Here is a 21,514-nt window from a genome sequence, read left to right as displayed (position 1 = left end):
ACCTGACTCAAGCCTATGCCAGCCACTGAAGCCACCAAGAGCATACAGACATCCTTTGTTTGCAATGAGCTTCAATCCAGAGCGGGAGACACCCAATTCCTGGATGAATGTCCATGAATCAGTTTCTGGATCATAAATTTCTACGCTGTCAAGCACTTCTGTCCCATTGAAGCCTCCTGCTACATATATCTACAAAAGAAAAAGAAATTAGTATGGCATGTCGCTTTTGAAGTGTGACTATGAATTTCAGTTATGAGAAAATATTTCCCTGACTATGTATGAAAAGAATGACAGTAACTCCAACTGGTCACCAGGTAGACATCTTTTGCACCAGCAGCTCTCCACACACTAAATATGCTGACAGGATAAGGTAAAGCTTCATAAAATGTTTTTGCTACAGGCCTTCTGAACTGATGTTCAATTACTGCAAACATGATTTTTAACGAAACACTGATACCATGCAAAAGCAGATGCCAGTGCAAACAAATGTTTGTGATCACCATAAGGTATGATGAACAAGGGAAATCAAGTACACAAAAAGAAATCAGTGCTGCTGGTCACTTTCTTATTTGATTCACAAGGAAGTATCACACCAATGATGAGTAACATGAACTAACACCCTGAAGCACCACAGAAACTGTTATAGGCATTCATATTCAAATACAGAGATACGTGTAAACAGGCTGCAGTCGACAATGCCTATATAAAATAACAAGTGTCTGGTGCAGTTGTTAGATCAGTTACTGCTGCTACAATGGCAGGTTATCAAGATTTAAGTGAATTTGAACATGGTGTTATAGTCGGTGTACAAGTGCTGGGACAGTATCTCCAAGGTAGTGATGAAGTGGGGATTTTCCCATATGACCATTTCATGAGTGCGCTGTGAATATCAGGAATCCAGTAAAACATCAAATCTTGACATCCCTGCTGCTCGAAAAAGATCCTGCAACAACGGGACCAATGACGAATGAAAAGAATTGTTCAAAGTGACAAAAGTGCAACCCTTTCGCAAATTGCTGCTGAATTCAGTGCTGGGCCGTCAATAAGTTCAGCGTGTGAACCATTCAATGAAACATCATTGGTATGGGCTTTCAGAGCTGAAGGCCCACTGTGTACCCTTGATGACTGCATGACACATATCCTTACACCTTGCTTGGGCCTATCAACACTGACATTGGACTGTTGATGACTGGAAACATGTATATACATGTGTATGTAAACTCTAATTTGGAAATGTGGAATCAGAAGTACATGTTGTTCCTGGCAAATTTTCACATCATTGAGAAGTGAAGACTAAGTTAAAAACAGACTGATATATTCCGCAGTCTGCATGTGATTCGGTTCTCTGGTCTTTTCGTTTCCAGGCATGAGCTTTATTGTTAGACCACCAAGCCTGGCATTATTATTATTGTTAATGATTCCAACTATATGGGGCTGGTATGAACTGATGGAACACTGACATCAAGAACTGAAACCAAAGACTTCAGAAAAGCTGGTGTTGGGTTAGCAGGATCCTGGTGGCACAGCTTGTGAAGTAGTCACTGAAGTCAATAATATGTTACCTCTCTTTCCCCTCTCTCCCTACTATGCACACTTCACCTCCCCCCCCCCTCCCCCTCCCACTCAACTACCTCACCTCTTTTACCTTTATCATGGTGTGCAACATGCTACCATATTCATATCCCTTCTCTTGCTGCCCCTCCAGTCTCCCCCTTTGCCTAGTCCTGGCCTGTTCCTTCTCTCAACCAGTTGGCAATAGCTGTAAAATGCCTGACAGCCCCATCATAATAATAAAGAATTGGTCAGTTCTGCGTGTTATTGGCGACGTACCAAACCTGTCTCTACCCGGCACTGGCTGTAAAAAGGGCACCGGAATGTATGAGTGAGTGGATCGATCGGTGGGTGAACTGAACAAAATTTTAAAATTCAAGTACCTTCATATCACTGCACGATAGATAGTCACATAATTTCTACAATCACGAAATTTAGTATTTTAGAGCATTATAGATCAAAGTTCAAAAATTTATTAACAGGATCAGAAATTTTTAGAGCACAACAAGAAAAATGTTTCTGAAAAAGAGAAATATTTTTAGATCTAATATAAATGTAAATGTTAAAAACTATTTTGTCAAAGTTTGTCTGGACTGTAAAACAAGAAGAGAAAATAATTGAACTGGGAAGAAAACAGTATTATGGTGCAAATTGACTAAAGGAAGGGATCAGTTAACAGGATATATCCTGAGGCATCAGTGAAAAAAGGGTTGTGGGTAAGAACATCATAACACACAATTGAATATTTCTGAGAAAATAGAGGAAAACCTGTTTTTAAACCTGTACGCTACCTAAAAATATGATTTAATCTTATGTTAAAGAGGAGACTGGTTAATGCTAACTGGTCAGATTCTATGTTACATACAATATTAAATTCACCCTATTGATGCGGGTAACCAAGTCTTGTTTGATTCTGCAACAGCATTGCAAAAGAAATTCATTTTATTTACATTGTCTGAAACAAGTAATGTAAACAACACAAACGGATTAGACTTTCAGTATTTTATAAATTTCCTTACTTAAACATTTGAATAGACTTACTCCCTTTCAGACATATATGTATCTCTAGTAGTATCTTTGTCCAACTCTCCTTCAGGTTTTTTATTTTTTTGTTGTTTCATGAAGTTACTGTTGTACTCACTGGATGTAATATATAGTTGTAAAGCTGTTATTTCTTTCAATTTAGCTTCATCAGTTTTTCTCAAACCTTTGTACAATGTGGAAAAATTAAAAGTGACCAAGAGAACAGAGTTCTAGGGTACAAAGAAACACAGCAGAGGAAAGAAAATACAATACTAACCTGAACATAGCAGATGCTGAAAGTGACCACCATTCATCTCTTAGCACCTTTGGGCCCTGGTCAGCAAGTTGATGAAGGCTGATCAAACCTGGACTGCTGCAACCTCATCCAAAATGTTCTGCTGCAGTTCTTGAAGACTATGGGAGTTGTTGCAATACACCGTGGACTTGAGGGCTCCCCACATAAAGTAATCATGCACTGACAGATTAGGTGACCTTCTTAGCTAACATTACTAAGATTGCAGACTCACTTGTGCTGATGGAACCTCGAAGGCAATTCCTTTCTTATAACTGACAGGTGGCTCAATTAGGTGTATATAGTAAAGAGCCCCTGGTGTCCTGCAGGGTACCCGAGGCAGACTTGTCTTCCGGGAAGTCACCATGAGTTAATGCAATGGCATTCTGGCATCGCCTGTCCATGTCTGTGCGAAACTCGGCATGTTCAAATTGATTGCAACATCATAATTCACACTTGGGGCAGTTGCTGGGTTCTCAGTGTTGTTTCCCTTGCAGTCACTGGGCGAGCCAGTGGTCCTGTCCCAATTGTCATTTGTTCTATTTTTTTTTAAGAAGAACAGTTTTTTGGGATACTTATTCAGAATGAGATTTTCACTCTGCAGCGGAGTGTGCACTGATATGAAACTTTCCGGCAGATTAAAACTGTGTGCCCGACCGAGACTCGAACTCGGGACCTTTGCCTTTCGCGGGGCAAGTGCTCTACCATCTGAACTACCGAAGCACGACTCACGCCTGGTACTCACAGCTTTACTTCTGCCAGTACCTCGTCTCCTACCTTCCAAACTGTACAGAAGCTCTCCTGCGAACCTTGCAGAACTAGCACTCCTGAAAGAAAGGTCCCGAGTTCGAGTCTCGGTCGGGCACACAGTTTTAATCTGCCAGGAAGTTTCATATCAGCGCACACTCCACTGCAGAGTGAAAATCTCATTCTGGAAACATCCCCCAGGCTGTGGCTAAGCCATGTCTCTGCAATATCCTTTCTTTCAGGAGTGCTAGTTCTGCAAGGTTCGCAGGAGAGCTTCTGTAAAGTTTGGAAGGTAGGAGACGAGGTACTGGCAGAAGTAAAGCCGTGAGTACCGGACGTGAGTCATGCTTCGGTATCTTAGATGGTAGAGCACTTGCCCGCGAAAGGCAAAGGTCCCAAGTTCGAGTCTCAGTCGGGCACACAGTTTTAATCTGCCAGGAAGTTTCATATCAGCGCACACTCTGCTGCAGAGTGAAAATCTCATTCTGGAAACATCCCCCAGGCTGTGGCTAAGCCATGTCTCCACAATATCCTTTCTTTCAGGAGTGCTAGTTCTGCAAGGTTCGCAGGAGAGCTTCTGTAAAGTTTGGAAGGTAGGAGACGAGGTACTGGCAGGAGTAAAGCTGAGAGTACCGGGCGTGAGTCATGCTTCGGTAGCTCAGATGGTAGAGCACTTGCCCGCGAAAGGCAAAGGTCCCGAGTTCAAGTCTCGATCAGGATAGTTATTGATTAATGATGCATTTTGACTTCTCTGATTTTGTTTGTTGTATGTTCATATTGCAGCACAACTTTCCCACAGTTCGTTTGTACAAGGTTTTACATAAAATGACATATTAAGTTTTAACATATGTCGCGCATACACTCTCTCAATCATTCTCATGCACTCCCACAGCAAAATTATAAGCAAATAATAATTTTGAGTGATTTTTGTATTATGTAATCTAAAGTAACTAAAGTTTTGAATAGGAATTTCTAATAATTGCTTTATGCACTAACAACTTTGTAATGGCTTCAAATGATAATGAAAGTCAATTTGTTATTGTTCCTAACCAGGTTTTAAAACATAAGCGTAGGGTTTAGGACTTTTAGGTAATTTTCATTATCTCCGGAACTATAAAAAATAAAAATCTGAAATTTTGTCAGCATCATTCCATTAATAACAAAAGGATGTGTACCAGATTTGAACAAAATTGAGTAATAACTAATACGGATTATTTAGATTCGTAGAGGGTATGAATTTTCATACTGACTGAATGTTACTCAATGCAGTTCTCAGGGCAGGCAGCATCAGCTGCGCTGTGAGTAAAAGGGGGGGGGGGGGGGGGGGAAGTAGCCATCCTGCAGCCACTGTACAAAAGGCTGGATGTCTTACTGCAACAAATGTCATCTCGTAATAACTTGCTACATTACAAATCTCTTAACTGGCTTTGCCAGAAGGGCATCAAGTTTGTCTGGTTTGTGGACTGTCAATGGCCTTTTCAATCCCTCAAGTAGTGTTTGTGCTCTGCTCCCTGTGTGGCTTTTTTCCATTCTGAGTAAACCCTTAACCCTGGCCTGTGACACGTGCCAGTATGGCACTGCTGCAGTCTCACCCCATTGGAACCTGGTTGGCACTGAAAAGCCCATTGTCTATGCACTGAAGATGCTTTCTGCATGCCGTGTAATCATTCACGAGAGGAAAAGGAGGTTCTAGCTTTTATTTTTGCAGTTAAGAAGATTCATGTTTTCTGGTATGGGTGAGGTTCCTCCTCATTATTGACCATAAGCTGCCGGTTTCCTTATTTGACCCTTGTTCCATGATGCCCAATAGGACAGCCCACTGATTGCAGAGGTGCGCCCTCTTTCTCAGTAACTACTGCTATGACATATTTTACTGCTCCACCACCCAGCATGCCAATTCTGATGCACTGCTGTGGCTACCAGTGGGGCTAAATCTGGATTTCAATTGGCAGGAGGCAATATGTAGGATTTTTTTATTTATTATTATTTTATTAAAACATCAAGTTCTGTAGGACCAAATTGAGGAGCAAATCTCCAAGGTCATGAAACATGTCAGTACATGAAATTGCAACATAAAAGTAATAACAGATAAAAATAAATGTTTATGAACCTCAAAAAAGTCAGTCCATAAGTTTACTTAAACTTATGCAATCAACAATACAACAAGAATCAGCTCAATTTTTCAAGGAACTCGTTAACAGAATGTAAGGAGTGACCTATGAGGAAACTCTTCCGTTCTGATTTGAAAGTGTGTGGATTACTGCTTTTTGAATTCGAGTGGTAGCTTATTGAAAATGGATGCAGCAACATACTGCACATCTTTCTGCACAAGAGTTAAGGAAGTCCGATCCAAATTCAGGTTTGATTTCTGCCAAGTATTAACTGTTCGTGAACTTACACCACTTATTGCCCGAACTGCCCATTTCTGAGCCAAAAATATCCTTTTAGAATGGGAAGAGTTACCCCCATTTGAATAGTAAAAATGGCAGCATTAAGTCTTTGAACAAGATCCTGAATGTGGGCTTTCCATGAGAGTTTACTATCTATCTGAACACCTAGAAATTTGAACTGTTCAGTTTCACTAATCATATGCCCATTCTGTGAAATAAAAATGTCAGGTTTTGTAGAAGTGTGTGTTAGAAACTGTAAAAACTGAGTCCTACTGTGATTTAGCATTAGTTTATTTTCTACAAGCCATGAACTTAAGTCATGAACTGCACTATTTGAAACTGAGCCAATGTTGCACACAACATCCTTTACTACCAAGCTAGTGTCATCAGCAAACAGAAATATTTTAGAGTTACCTGTAATACTCGAGGGCACATCATTTATATAAATAAGGAAAAGGAGTGTCCCCAACACTGATCCCTGGGGCACCCTCTACCTGACTGTACCCCACTCAGACCCCACATCACAGCCTTTCTCAACATTGTGAATAATGACCTTTTGCTGTCTGTTGCTACTCGTGAAGTAAGAGGTGAACCAATTGTGAGATACTCCCCGTATTCTGTAATGGTCCAACTTCTGGAGCAATATTTTGTGATCAACACAATCAAATGCCTTAGTTAAATCAAAAAATATGCCTAGTGTTCAAAACCTTTTGTTTAACCCATCCAGTACCTCACAGAGAAAAGAGAATATAGCATTCTCAGTTGTTAAATGACTTCTAAAGCAAAGGAAAAATGACAAATATGGCTAAGTACAGGGCTAACATGTGCAGCACAGTACTTTAATATTCTGCTAGGCACTCTCATATCCATGAGAGTCCTTAGTCTTTAGTGATTTGATTATTTTCTCAATCTCCCCCTTGTCGGTATCACAGAAGAGTATTTCAGACATCAATCTCAGAAAGGTATTTGCCAAAAAAGTTATATTATTCACTGTAGAAATTATTTAATTCACCAGCAGTGCTCAGGAAATGATTGTTAAATACTGTACATATTTTTGATTTATCAGTAACAGAAATATTTTTACTGCGAACTGACTTTGTATTATTGACCTTGTGCTGCTGACCAGACACTTCCTTCACAACTGACCATATGGTTTTGATTTTATTCTATTTGCATACCACATAATCTTTGCCTTCCTAATAACATTTTTAAGCACCTTACAATACTGTTTGTAATGGGCTACTGTAGCTTGATTGTGACTACTTCAAACATTTTGATATAATTCCCACTTTGGTTCAAATGGTTCAAATGGCTCTGAGCACTATGGGACTTAACTGCTGTGGTCATCAGCCCCTAGGACTTAGAACTACCTAAACCTAACTAACGTAAGGACATCACACACATCCATGCCTGAGGCAGGATTCGAACCTGCGACCGTAGCAGTTGCGCGGTTCCAGACTGTAGCGCCTAGAACCGCTTGGCCACTCCGGCCGGCAATTCCCACTTTTTCTACAAGATATCCTTGTCCCACTAGTCAGCCACCCAGGCTGTCTATTACTGCTAGTACCCCATTTAGAATGTTCTAATGGAAAGCAACTCTCAAAGAGTGTGAGAATGTGTTAAGGACAGCACAAGGGGTCACAACCACACTGGCTGCTCACCAGCTTATTTGGAAAATTGTTTCAGTGATACAGGTGGATTGGCTGCAGTATGTCTCTTTGTGTGTGGGTCTAGTGTGGTGTCTGTCTTTTCTCCTACATGGCTGTCTCAACATTGTCAAGGAGGTACTCATGCTTGCCATGGGGGACAAGTGCTGTTAAGTGGTTGTCCCCCCTGGCTTTGCACCCTCGCATTCTTCAGTTGCCACATGCATCCCTTAGGGTATGGCTCATATGAAAGCAATGGCAAGGCATCATGTCTACCAGCCTTTGATTAATTGTGACATTGCTCATCTGATGTGGGGTTATGGTACTCCTGCACAAAACCAGGTTGCACCGCCATGCCAGTTTTCTCCTGAGCTGATCCTGTATCACCTTTGGGCCACAGTGCACATTGATTTTGTGAGTTCATTTTTGGGCAGGAGGTGATTGTTGCTGGCTGATGCATTGTCCAGTTTCTCACACATGACCAAGCAGTCCTCCACTGCCAGTGACCATGGGCTGTCAATTATATTTGTCACTGAGGGATCCTGCGGGACCCTCATATCAGATTATGGTAGGTGATTTGTATTGAGGGAGTTTGAAGACTTTTGCATTCATAATGGTATCCAGAATCAGATTATCATATCATTTCACCTGACTTCTATCCCTGAGATGGAGCACTTCATGTATACATTCAAAACCCAAATGAAGAAGTCAATGTCCATCTCTTCACATGAAGCATTGTTGAGTTTTCTGGCTATGTACCGGGTGATGACTGTCAATGGGTGTAGTCTGGTGGAACATTTGCATGGATGCCAGACATGAGTCTGATGAATTTGTTGCACCATTAGTCACATGTCACAGATTACTGTGGCCCACTGCATTTTCCTCCTGGGGCTGCCATTTGGGCCCAGTCCTCTGGCTGGTGGCAGGGATGGCTGCTGGATGTCATAGTGGTCCAGAACAATTGGTGGTTGTTTATAGTGGCTGTTGGTAGGGAGCAGCTGAACCATAATTTAGTTGAACCTGCACCTTGTTGGAACATCACCACATCAGTCTTCTGGTCTGTTGGGTGGCACGGTTGGTCATGACATTGGCCTGGGTGCAAGTTCCTACTTGAAGTGGCTTGCTTCTCTATTGGTGCTCCTTCTGCACTCTCTGCTATCCTCCTTTCACCTGCAGCCATAGGACACAGTGGGCTTGTACCTGCACCTGCTGATGTTGGGCCTGTGGATTCTGATCTACCCCCCTCCTCCCCTTCCACCTCCCCCACCCACCCCTCCATTTGTTGATGGAGGTGGTCTCACCTCCACTGCTGCTGTTGGACCTCCTCGTTGCCCTTTCAGAGGAACCAGCAGTGTGAGCATTGCCTCCATTGGTGGTTGATACACTGCTGGATTCTCTGGTGCTCTCTCTGTTTCTGTGCTGGTGGTTTCAGCCCAAGTCTGGCCATTTTTAGACTTATGTGGCCTTCTCAGTGGGGAGGGATTTAATATCCCCACCAGTGGATTGAGCAATGGAGGCAAGTGAGCTGTCTGGGCAGCATCATAGAATAGTGCAAAAATCTGTCATGGGGAGTGCTTTTGACACATTGTATGGGCAGACCTGCTGACGGAGTTGTTTACCTGAGGGTGGCAGTTAGCTAAGCATGCAAGCACATCATGCCTAGTGTTGCTGGGTGCTCAGTTGACAGCTACCTATGCCAGCTGCATGTTGAATTATCCCTATGCACCTTTCTATGAGGGTTCAGACTTTCTGCTTCCCATAGAGTGACTCACACGGTGAGTTTTTGTTTCCTCTGATGGAGTTCTAATATCTAATATTCATTTATTACTGAGTGACCGTTGGCCAGTGAAGTACCCATGCTGACTGTGTAGTGTAGCAACATTGTCACATCAGAGCAAATACTAAACAACCAAACTTGTATAACTCACACTTGCATGGCAACTGTTATCTGTGAGTGATTATGCCCAATAGCTAATAATTTTTAGCAGTCTTTATTCAAAGTGCCCTCTATGTGGTGAATAGCATGAACAGCAGTTTATTCTTTCATATTGTTGTTATTCCACCCCAGATACCTGTGTGTGTTTTTGTTGCTCTTAAAATGTTTAACAGTTTCATTTTTTTACTTTTGTCATTGGTTCTTTACAATATTTTCTTAATACAAAGGATATCCAGAAAGTAAGGTTACATAATTTTTTACACAAACACAAATGCATATATTTCAGTGATTCATACAGGAACAGTAGCATAGGTATTACATCATGTTTCCACTTACTTCAACAAATTTTGTCAACCATGGAATGAATTTTTGAACACCTCTGTCATAGATGCCTCCTGCCAATTCCTTAAACCACTTCTCCACTTTGATTTCACTTCCTTATCATCGAAACCTATCCCTTCAATTTTAGAAATACATGACAGTCGCAAGGCACAAGATCAGGATTGTGAGCGAGGTGGTTTAAAAGATTCCAATGAAATGAGGTCAACAACTCTTGTGTTGCTTGTGTGGAGTGTGGCCTAGCACCATTAAGAAGGGGGCAGACTGCCCTCATCAGCATTCCATAGCATTTGTTCTGTATGGTACTGTGGAGTTTTCAAGGATCTCACAGTATTGTGATGAGTTGATTGTTTTGCCTCTTGTCGAGAATTCTATAAGGAGAACACTGTTTTTGTCCCAGAAAAAGGTTTCCATGACTTAAGCTGATTCCTGAGTTTTGAATTTTTGTTGAAGGGGAATGAGTGTAGTGCCACTCGACTGATGGTCACTTATTCTCTTAGGTGTGGTGGTAAAGCCATGCACTCATCCCTCATCACTTCTCTGTTGAGAAAGGGCTCTCTGTTACTTAAAAAATGACCAAGAAACTCTCACATGGCCTTGACTCTGTTGATTTTTTGTTCTGTAGTAAGTATCTTCAGAACCCATTGCACACACACCTTATGACATCTTAGTCGATCACTCACTATTTCATGAACAATGGTTAAAGAAACTTCAGGACACAGTTTGTGCAGATCATCAATGGTCACACAGAAATCAGAACAAATATGCTCTATTAAATGAAACAACAAGTTTACTGTTACCAGTCACCATTTTATTTTTTCCACGACGCGTTTCGAAGGTTTAAACCTCCATCATTGGGTGGATTTACATTAGTTAGTGTTACATATGTGTGTATGTTGTGTTACGACATTTGGAGGAACTTGTGGCACTGCCTAATGGAGAAACAAGACACTATTTCAGAATATGGTTTTGGATAACTTTTGACAAAAAATTAAACTGATATTTAATGGTAAACTTTAATAAGTAAACTAGAGTACCTCCAGTGGTCACAGGTTCCTTTTTCTGTCGTAACACTTCACATGTATACTGCCACATTTGTAAACAAATATGGCGTCTGGAATCAGCTGGGTGCAAGGTTCGTACAGCAGAAGAGAAGACATAATCGCAAAGTGCAAAGAATATACATTGTAACAACATTATTACAGAATAATCGTTTAAACCATTTGGAGGTGACGACAGAAAAAGGAACCTGTGACCACTGGAGGTACTCTAGTTTACTTATTAAAGTTTACCATTAAGTATCAGTTTAATTTTCTGTCAAAAGTTATCCAAAACCATATTCTGAAATAGTGTCTTGTTTCTCCACTAGGCAGTGCCACAAGTTCATCCAAATGTCGTAACACAACATACACACATATGTAACATTAACTAATGTAAATCCACCCGATGATGGAGCTTTAACCTTCGAAACGCGTCGTGGAAAAAATAAAATGGTGACTGGTAACAGTAAACTTGTTGTTTCATTTAATGTCAGTAACAGTCACGGTAAAGCCTAACCTAAAAAATGTTCACAAATATGCTCTTCAAGTTTTTGCACAAGTTCATCAGTTACTACGGATGGGTGTCCACTTCTCTCTTCATTGTGAATTTCTGTTCTTCCGAAAGTGAAATTCTGTACCCATTTTTTTACATGTTGCATGAGAGAACCTCGTCCTCATACACTGACATGATTTCATGATGCACTGCTGCAGCGCTCGTGCCCTTGGCATTCATGTAGTGTATCACAGCATGCAGTTTGCACTTGGTGGAGACAGAATGATAGTGCTCATCTTTGATCATCACCACACAGACAGACAGAACGATAATGATGACTGTTACCACTTATTCATTTCAGTGTGCACTACCATACACAATAGTGGTACCGACTGTGAAAAACTAAATTCTCTGATGGAGCTACCGACCTTGTAACCTTAGTTTCCATATGTCCTTTGTGTACGCTGCTTAATAGTCAGTGTGTCAAACTGTGAAATGAATGACCAGGGGTCAAATTCAAATAGTTAAGCCTTTTCACAGCAACACACACACACACACACACACACACACACACACACACACACACACCAGTGGAAAAATCATCTGAGATAAAAAGAATCACCAAGTCCAAGAGCAGAAAAAGTCTCCAACCTAGCCGGGAATCAAACCCGAATCCATTTGCATGGGAGGCAACCACGTTACCTGTCAGCTCAGCAGGTGGATGGAATAACGACAATACAGGAAGAATAGAATGGCGCTCAACACCTAGAGGAGGCATTGAGTGGTAGGCAGGCACACTGAATAAAGACTGCTTGATATTATTTATCTATTGGTCCTTACTGTCCGAGACAACAGTACCCATGTGTGTGTGTGTGTGTGTGTGTGTGTGTGTGTGTGTGTGTGTGTGTGTGTGTGTGTGTGAATGTATATTTGTTTTGAGTTTTTTTCTTCTAAAACAAATATGGAAACATTGAACAAAAGCAATGATAAAGAGTGTATAACCCCTGGGACCCTGGGATTAAAGTGCTGTATCTTGTGCTAGGAAGAGAGAGCCCTACATGATTCAGAGAATGAGCAGTAGCCAACATTTGAAACTCCATTACCATTACAAACTCCATTCAGTATTGTTGAATCCTCCACCTTACCATTAAAAAAGCAGAACTCATATACTATGTTAAAAAAAGAAACAGTCCAATAATAAGGCAAACACTATTTGGTTCATTATTAAACAGAACACAAAGAAAACTAGTAATCCAAATAAAAGTGAGCCCTCAGAAAATAGTTCTGACAGAAATGGTGAAAACTTTCAAGTCATTTGCCACCAAATTCAATGAATCCTTCCTCACAGTGGCTGCAAACATTGCACCCAGTAATAAACATTGGAATACAGACACTTTACATTTACTTGTGGAGACAATGCAAGCAGCGCAAACAGACATTAGTTTCAGAAACGCAATGCCCAAGGAGATTAAGGGATTAATCAGGTCACTAAATTAGTAGTTTTGCTGGCTATGATGGTATTTCTAGGGTTTCTAGCAGAATATTAAAATCTTGTGCTGATTTGATAGGATTACCTGTAAGCTATTTTTGTGGTCAGTCAATGACTTGAGGCATATTTTGTGACAGCCTTACATATGCTGCAATGATGCTTGTCTACCAAATTGGAGATATGCAAACCACCTCCAACTTCAGACCAAATCAATCCTTCTAGTCTTTTCATAAGTATCTGAAAAAATGACACATGATAGAACACTGGTTCATTTACCTGATCAGAACTTGTTAACCACATCTCAGTTTGCCTTTTGTAAAGGATTCTCAGTACAAAAAGCAATACTAGACCTCACAAATGAAGTACTGACAGAGCTAAACAAGAAAAATTATCATGCAAGTGTATTCTGTGAGCTTACCAAAGACTTTGATGGTGTGGATCACAAAATTCTAGTTGATAAACTAATTTTTTTGGCATTAATGGCATCTCTCTTGCAAGATGGAATCTAGCTTCATTACAGGAAGCAGAGTCTCATTAACAGACTATATCCATGAGAATAATTTCAGAATGGGAGAACCTAATATGTGGAGTGAGACAGGGATTAGTACTGAATGTACTCTTTTTTTCTAACCTACATAAATGATCTTCCAGTTACATGAAAGGGTGTACTAATCAAGGGTCCAATCATAACCCTAACAGATGCGTCTCAGGTAAATAGCTGAACAGGCCTACAAATGATTCACAGGTAACAGTTTAAGTCTTAACATCACAAAGATTCATGTTATGCATTTTCAAAGGAACAATAATTAGCTTTTAATGCCAGAGGTCATACACTGAAGGAATGAAGCACAGTATTTAAAATTCCTTGGGGTCTAGCTGGATACAAGTTCAAATGGACTCAATACGAGGGTCAATTAATCAAACTCAGTTCAGTATGTTATGCCCTCAGAAGCATCTCCAGTTGTCTTGATCCAAAGAGAAGAATGTTGCCTTACTGTGAATATTTTCACTTCCTGCTGCCTTATGGAACGATCTTCTTGGGTAGTGCACTGAAAGTAAATAAAGTGTTTGTTCAGCAGAAGTAAGTGCTAAGGATATTGTGTAAAGCAGATAACCATACAGCTTACTGAAGACTTTTTTAAGCATCTCAGAAGCCTTATATCTACTTCTCAATACATTTACTCCTTAATGGTTTTTCTTGCTGATAATAGAAATAAGTTTCAACCAAATTGCGATATACACAGTCACAACACAAGACACAGAAGTAATTTTCATGAAGATTTTGCTTTCTTGTCCAGGGTTCAGAATGGAGTATGTGCTTTGTTGGAAAAAAATTCGCCAAGCTCCTGCCTAATACAAAGCAAGAAGTTGGGAATCCTTACCTTCAAAAGTGAACTAAAAACATATCTCATTCGCTGCTTTTTCTACAAATAATCTGAGTATCTAGATTTGTATTGAAAAGTGTTGTTAGCTATGTGGGAAGTCACAGTGTCAAAATTGTATAACAGTAATAACGTACTATAAACAGAACTCAGCATTTATAGATGTAAAATTATTTTCTTTAAAAATATCACTGTAATCAAATAATTATGAAATTATTAAGCCAGTAGCTTTTTCCAAGCAGCAGCATTCTTATTAATTTACTCAAATACATGTAGATGGAATAAGGGTGCAAATCAGTAAGAAGTGTAGTGACAGTGTCTTGTTCATACTGAATAAAGTTTGTGTTATGTCTTTATCTCATGTTAATGGATACATTGAATCACCCACATCCCTGAAGGTTCTCATACTTGATGGGATCTGATGGGTGAATGAATTAATGAATGAAATTGATCTTTAATCAGATTTTAGTCAATTTACATTCTGTTTCTGTACAGGCAGAAGGTGTGGCATTCTAACAGAGATCAGCCTTTCATGCTTTCTGAATTGCACTGAGACTCATGACACATGCTAGAGAGTACCTTATCATTGAGAGTGGCTGCACCTGCATCAGATCTGGCACACTGCATATCGTGGAGCATTGTCCACTGATTCAAAGAAGGGTCATACCTTTCCACTGAGTTAAGGCGATTTCTTCCATCATTTCCTCCTATAGCATATATTTTGTCACCTGTAAATATCATGAAAACTAACAACAAAGTAAAGTTCTACTGCAATAGAATAAAATCTGAAAACTTAATCTTGGACATAATATAAAGTTGTTACTTATCAGTAGTCCATTGCTGTTTCTTTTGTAATATTTTTATACATACTCTATGTAATACCATTTTTGTTAAAGCCAAAAGCGATAAATCACATAAAACGACTTATGCAGATACACACACACACACACACACACACACACACACATTTAACCTGGATGGTAATGTAAAATCCTGCGTAGAATACAAATGTGCTGCTCAGCACAACTTTCTTGACTTCTGTTCTGGCTTCATAACCCATGTCATTTATATCCTCCACCCCTAATATCAGCTTCCTTGATCTACAGGGATGAAAACTGTACTTGAAACACATTCAGTTCAGCAATCTTCCTAATCTCTTAATATCATCTAGCCTCTGCTCCACACCCACCTCTGACCCCATCCCCTCAACTGCGTCAGGCCAAAAACCAGGGTCTAGTTAGTGTATAGAACTAGTTCTGTAACAGTTGTCTCTTTCAGTTAATGTAAGCCTTAACTTATTCAACATTGCTTGAAGTTTTTCATGATGAAATCTTGTGTAATAACATCACCTACCTACATACTATGCAAACCACTGTATAGCATATAGCCATGGCAGAGGGTATTTAGCATGGTACTAAATATTGCAGTTTCTTTCCATTCCAATCACATACTAACATTGGAAGAAAGACTGCTTAAATGCATCTGTTTGTTGACAAATCAGTTATACTTTTATATATTGCCTGTTGGCTTCTGCCTCGAGTTCTTCGGCTGACATTTGTTTCACAAATTTTCTTAAATTTAATGAGTGTGAGTGGCTAGCATTGTCAAGGTTTCACCCTGCATTAATGGTGGCAGAGTGGAGTACAGCCCACAGCTGGAGATTATATGTACCTGTCACTCCAACATACTTTCCTTGGTCATTTCTTCTGTGGTTCTCCCCTTGCTACCTGCGATCATCACTTGATGCAGCATGGGAATCCAAGATCTATTTATCTCAAGGCTTTCATCTTTCTTGTTGAAGTAGATGCCATACTTGTGAATTTCTATGGCTTCCGTGAACAAGCAGGCACAGTAACTCTTCTTCACAGCAGAACTTATATGTCAGCAAAATTTATTATATGGCCAGTCTCACTTACCGTATTTACTCGAATCTAAGTCGCACTCGAATCTAAGCCGCACCTGAAAAATGAGACTCGAAATAAAGGAAAAAAAAATTCCCGAATCTAAGCCGCACCTGAAATTTGAGACTCGAAATTCAAGGGGAGAGAAAAGTTTTAGGCCGTACCTCCAAATCGAATCAAAGTTGGTCCATTGTAATATGAGACACAATTTAGGTTTAATGAATGACGATACAGCTACAGTAGTTTGGTTCGAGTCGTAAGCTTAGCAGTTAAGCTTTACCAGGTAGCCATTGCTATGCGTCAGGCGCTCCGTCCATATTTATACGGGTACCCTTCCTTTTTCACGTGCTTCGTCTGGTTTGAATCTATTGCTTATTTTGATTCGATCTGATAAGTGCCGTTTTCTTTGTTATAGGTGTTTACGTCACTCTAAGCTGAAAATGCATTACTGTACTGTGTCATGCATTGTTAGTTGCATTCTGATAGTGCGTGTTTACAGACTGTCGCCGCTCGCGGCATGGCTTGCTTTTGTGCGCGCTACCGCCGCTAACAATATAAAAAAGAGAGAGGAATCGTCTCATTAGTGAAACAATGGCAAGAGACTGCTATTTGTTGTTACTTACACTGCTGCTTTCTTTGATAATGATCAACAAGAACCAAATAATAGACTGCGTATGATAGAACATGTTCTGAAAGAGAGTTAGGCGAAAATTTTTCTCTGTTTGAAAATCTTTGCACCCGCTTCTTTAGTACATCAAATTCTGCACAGAAATTAGAATTAGATTTGAAAATCAAGTCATTTGCCGTGCTTCATTTCTGACTGTATCACTTAATACGAATATAAACATGACACGATACATATATTCTTCCGCGTTTGATGTTGTCTCACTCTAGTTTCGTAGTTTATTAGGCACACAGGATTTAAATGAGATAGCAGCAAACACGAAAGAAAACATGGCAAAATGTTTGTATTCGTATTATTCTTATGGTGAAGAGAATACTGCATGTGATTCACAATTCATAAAAGTTCCTATTAGCAACCATCTCTTGTCACAGGTAGGAAAAATTTCAGAACGTAGAGTTGGCCATATTGACAAACATCCCAAACAGTCTTGCCAGTCGGATTTTCTTAGTACATTGAAATTCTGCTATATTCGAAGATGAACAACACGGAGTTTGTATTTACTTTGTTGGATAATGTACGAAAATGCAGTGGTCGAAACTCGGGGCGGAGAAAAAAAAAGCTCATCTTCCACCTTTTTTTTTTAATTTATTTACTGACGCAGAGGTTTTGGCGCCAGTATTTATCTTTGTGCCTACAAACCATGCTTGTGTAGTGCTGCATATATTCGACGGGAGAAGTTCGTTGTGGCGGCACCTACCAACATTTTTCAGAATTCCCGCATGCTTTGCACTCGATTCTAAGCCGCAAGCGGTTTTTTGGATTACAAAAACCGGAAAAAAAGTGCGGCTCAGATTCAAGTAAATACGGTAGTTCATGGTTTGATGGACTACTAGTCATTCCCACACACTCTTTTTCATATGTACAGGGTATGTGGTATATGCTTGAATTGCAAATGGATCTCTTTTGTCAACTGGTGATCTGAGATGGTCGTTTACCTTCTTGGTTGGTTTGTAAATAATTTTGGGCAGTATATGGATTATGCTGTCTGTCACGCTGGGTATGTATGGCAGAAAGGCCATATGTGGCCATCAGTGTACATTTTGCATATGGACCATGAAGATCAGATCAGAGAAATTAGGACTAACTGGAGACACACAGTCAGTCACGTTCTACTTGCTCTATTTGGGAATGGGAAAGGAAATGACTGCTGGTGGTATGTGGTACCCCACCCTGCACTGCATGGGGACTTGCACAGTACGGTATGTATGTGGATGTAAATTTGTCCTTCTGATGTCTCGCTTTGCCCTAGCATTAGATTTTGTGATACTGCTTACGCAACTAGTGGAGTACCCATTGCTCCTTAGAACACTTTTCAAGTGTTGCATCTTGCATCTGTAGTGCTGGGGCTTACTTATTTGCCTTGTGTGCATTACATGCATATTAATCATTTCCATTTCTTGTATTGGGTGATGCTTTTACAGTTTCCACAGCTACTCGTCATGTGCGTCAGTTTTTAATACGTGCTGTGTCACAGGTTCCCACCGTTCCTCATAACTAGCAACCACCATTTCTCATCCATTGGCTAAAATTATTAATCAGTCATTTGAGGAAGGATATTTCCTGGATGTGTTAAAATGTGCTGAAATAAGATCATTGTCCAAGAAAGGCTCACCAGATGACATGGGAAATTACCGCCTCATTTCCCTGCTGCCAGTTTTTGCTAAGGTGATGGAAAGGATTGTTGCAAAACATCTTGAAAACTTACTTATAGAAAACGATATTATAGTTAAAAATAAATTTGGGTTTCAAAAGGGAAAAAAATACAATAAATGCTATCAGGGAATTCACTGAAAAGATAAATTCTGCTTTAGACAAGGGTAAATAGGCCACAGGTACTTTTTATGATTTGACCAAACCTTTTGACTCAGTCAGTCACTTACTACTTCTAGACAAATTAGACAGATACGGGATTGTTGACAGGGCATTAGAGTGGTTCAAATCCTATTTGTCAGAAAAAACAGAGTTATTCTAAATTCAAATGGAAAAAATCATTCTCGGACTGGAAAAAGATTTGTACAGGGGTCCCACAGGGCTCAGTTTTAGGGCCTTATCTTTTTAAGTTGAACATAAATGATTTACCTTTAAACATTGATGTTCACTGCATTTTATTCGCAGATGACACCTCGGTTTTAATTGAAAATGACAATTTAGAACAAATTAATGGTACTGTGTAAAATATAATGGGAAATCTAGAATTATGGCTTCAGCAGAATGTCACAAAAACACAATCGGTGCAGTTCCGTGCTAAAATAACATCAGCATCTCCCATAAATATAGTGCATGGTGATCAGGAAATGACTGAAGCAAGTTATGTAAAATTTCTAGGTCCAAATCTTGAAAAAAATGTAAACTGGAAGGCACAAGTAGACTTGATATGTGATGGGTGGGTTCCCCGGTGTATGTGATGTTTTCAGGGCTCTTGGATGTCCAGCCAGATGCAATCATTGAAGTACCACGATATTTCAGCAAATAACCTTTCTGCCGTCAGCAGGTGGTTCTGATGGAATAGTCTGTCTGCACATTGTTGGTGTTATGTATGTCCATCAGTTGGGCTTCAATTCCCTGTGGTGGCAGTCCGATTGCAGCCGTTGACATTCCAATTGCGAGCGCCGATGCTTTGATTGTGGCCACCAACAATCAGTTTGTGGGTGCCAACCCAGGTCCATGCCATCCCTGGCATCATGCCAGGTGGTGGAAGAAAGTACCCTTTCTTGATGTGCTTGTAGAGTGGAGATCAAATGGCACACTGGGTCATAGCGTGTATCGCAAGCCTACATGCCTCGAGTTGCCACCATTGTGCACAACTCAACAGGATGCTCAACACACTGGTTCACAGGGCATACTCAATAACAGATGAACAAAATCAGCACAAAGAACTCAAACACTTAGAAAATGTCCAGAATGAGATTTTCACTCTGCAGCGGAGTGTGCGCTGATATGAAACTTCCTGGCAGATTAAAACTGTGTGCCCGACCGAGACTCGAACTCGGGACCTTTGCCTTTCGCGGGCAAGTGCTCTACCAACTGAGCTACCGAAGCACGACTCACGCCCGGTACCCACAGCTTTACTTAGAAAATGTGTTCTGCAAGAATGGGTACAGTAATCGACAGATCCAGGCAGCCCTCAGATGATGTAAACACAGCAGAAACCCAGATGAAGAACAGTCTAAAGATGAGGAACCAGCGTTGCCTTTCTACTGAATGCAGGCAACATGACATCAAAAATTGGGAGACTGCTAAAACAACACAAAATTGACACGGTCTTCCGACCACCCTCCAAGATACGCGCCTTACTGGGGACAGTGAAAGACAGATTTGGCCTCAAGAAATCAGGCGTATATAATATTCCATGTGGTTGAGGCAAATCCTACCTCAGTCAAAAAATTTGAACAGTCAAAGACCGCTGCAAAGAACACCAACACCACATGCACCTAGGCCAGACCAACAAATCAGCACTGGTAGAACATTGCTTGGAAACTGGTCACAACACGAAATATGAAGAGACCAAGATTCTGGCCCCCACCAGCTTCTACTGGGACAGCATCTTCAAGGATGCCATTCAAATTTGCGTAACAGACAATATCATAAACTGAGTCAGAGGTTTTCAACTCAGCAAGGCATGGAAATGATTACTTAGCTCCATCAAGGAGTCACGCCTCAAGTGGACACAAGATCCTGCCACGACGGCCACCGGGGATACTCCAAGGGATTCTGCATCTTCCACCACCCAGCGTGATGCCAGGGATGGCATGGACCTGGGTTGGTGCTCGCAAATGGTTTGTCGGCGGCTGCAACTGAAGTGTCAGTGCTCGCAATTGGAATGTCGGTGGCCGCAATCGGACCATTGGCACAGGGAATAGAGGCCTGACTGATGGACATAAATAACACCGACAATGAGCAGACTGACCATTCCATCAAAACCAGCTGATGGTGGTGGAAAGGTTATTTGCCAAAATATCATGGGACTTCAACGATCGCATCTGGCTGGACACCCAAGAGCCATGGAAACAACACATGTAGACTACTTAGCAAACAAACTAAACAGCCTAGCTTATGCAATGAATGTCTCATCTGGTTCCACCCTTATGGACACCAGGAAGCTGGTCTACCAAAGCTACTTTGAGGCTATGGAATAAATTTCTGGGGAAACTCAACGAACAGCCCGAGATTACTTACTCTTCAAAAGAAAATCATAAGAAACATGTGTTTAGTCTAAAAAGGAACATAATGTTGCCCATTATTTTGAAAATTAAAAATACTAACCATTCCTTCTCTGTACATCTACGAAATTTTTATATTCATATAGAAAAATCAAAACTCACTTGTCAATTTTCCTTTCAACCACAATTACAGTACCTGTCACAGATACAGCTTCAATCTTCCCTCTCATAATTGAAAATTTTACACTCAAACACCACTGTACATGAGATTAAGAATTTACAATAAATTAACTAACACAAATATGATAAATATGGAGTTTGACCCACTAAAAAGATTGTTATTTAATGCACTATTGGAAAAATGTTATTATTCAATTGAAGAATTCATGCAGGACAGTTTGGCAATTTGAAAAGAAAAAAAAGAATAAAGACTGTCTATT

The 21,514-nt window shown here is 40.4% G+C and overlaps 1 protein-coding gene across 1 annotated transcript in view; it reads right to left on the bottom strand.

The window, feature by feature from the left end:
- LOC126456882 (kelch-like protein 10) overlaps positions 1-21,514 on the bottom strand; it is a 138,656-nt gene that overhangs the window by 49,453 nt on the left and 67,689 nt on the right. The window contains exons 4-5 of the mRNA XM_050092709.1: positions 14,908-15,056; positions 3-189 (exon numbers count right to left, since the gene is read on the bottom strand). Of these exons, the coding sequence (XP_049948666.1) occupies positions 3-189; positions 14,908-15,056 (336 nt within the window). The remainder of the gene's footprint in view (positions 1-2; positions 190-14,907; positions 15,057-21,514) is intronic.

Source organism: Schistocerca serialis, chromosome 1 (assembly GCF_023864345.2).
Source record: "Schistocerca serialis cubense isolate TAMUIC-IGC-003099 chromosome 1, iqSchSeri2.2, whole genome shotgun sequence".
NCBI classification, from domain to species: Eukaryota; Metazoa; Arthropoda; class Insecta; order Orthoptera; family Acrididae; genus Schistocerca; species Schistocerca serialis.
The sequence above is the reverse complement of the archived record's forward strand: the minus strand, read 5'-3'. Positions and strand labels throughout refer to the sequence as shown.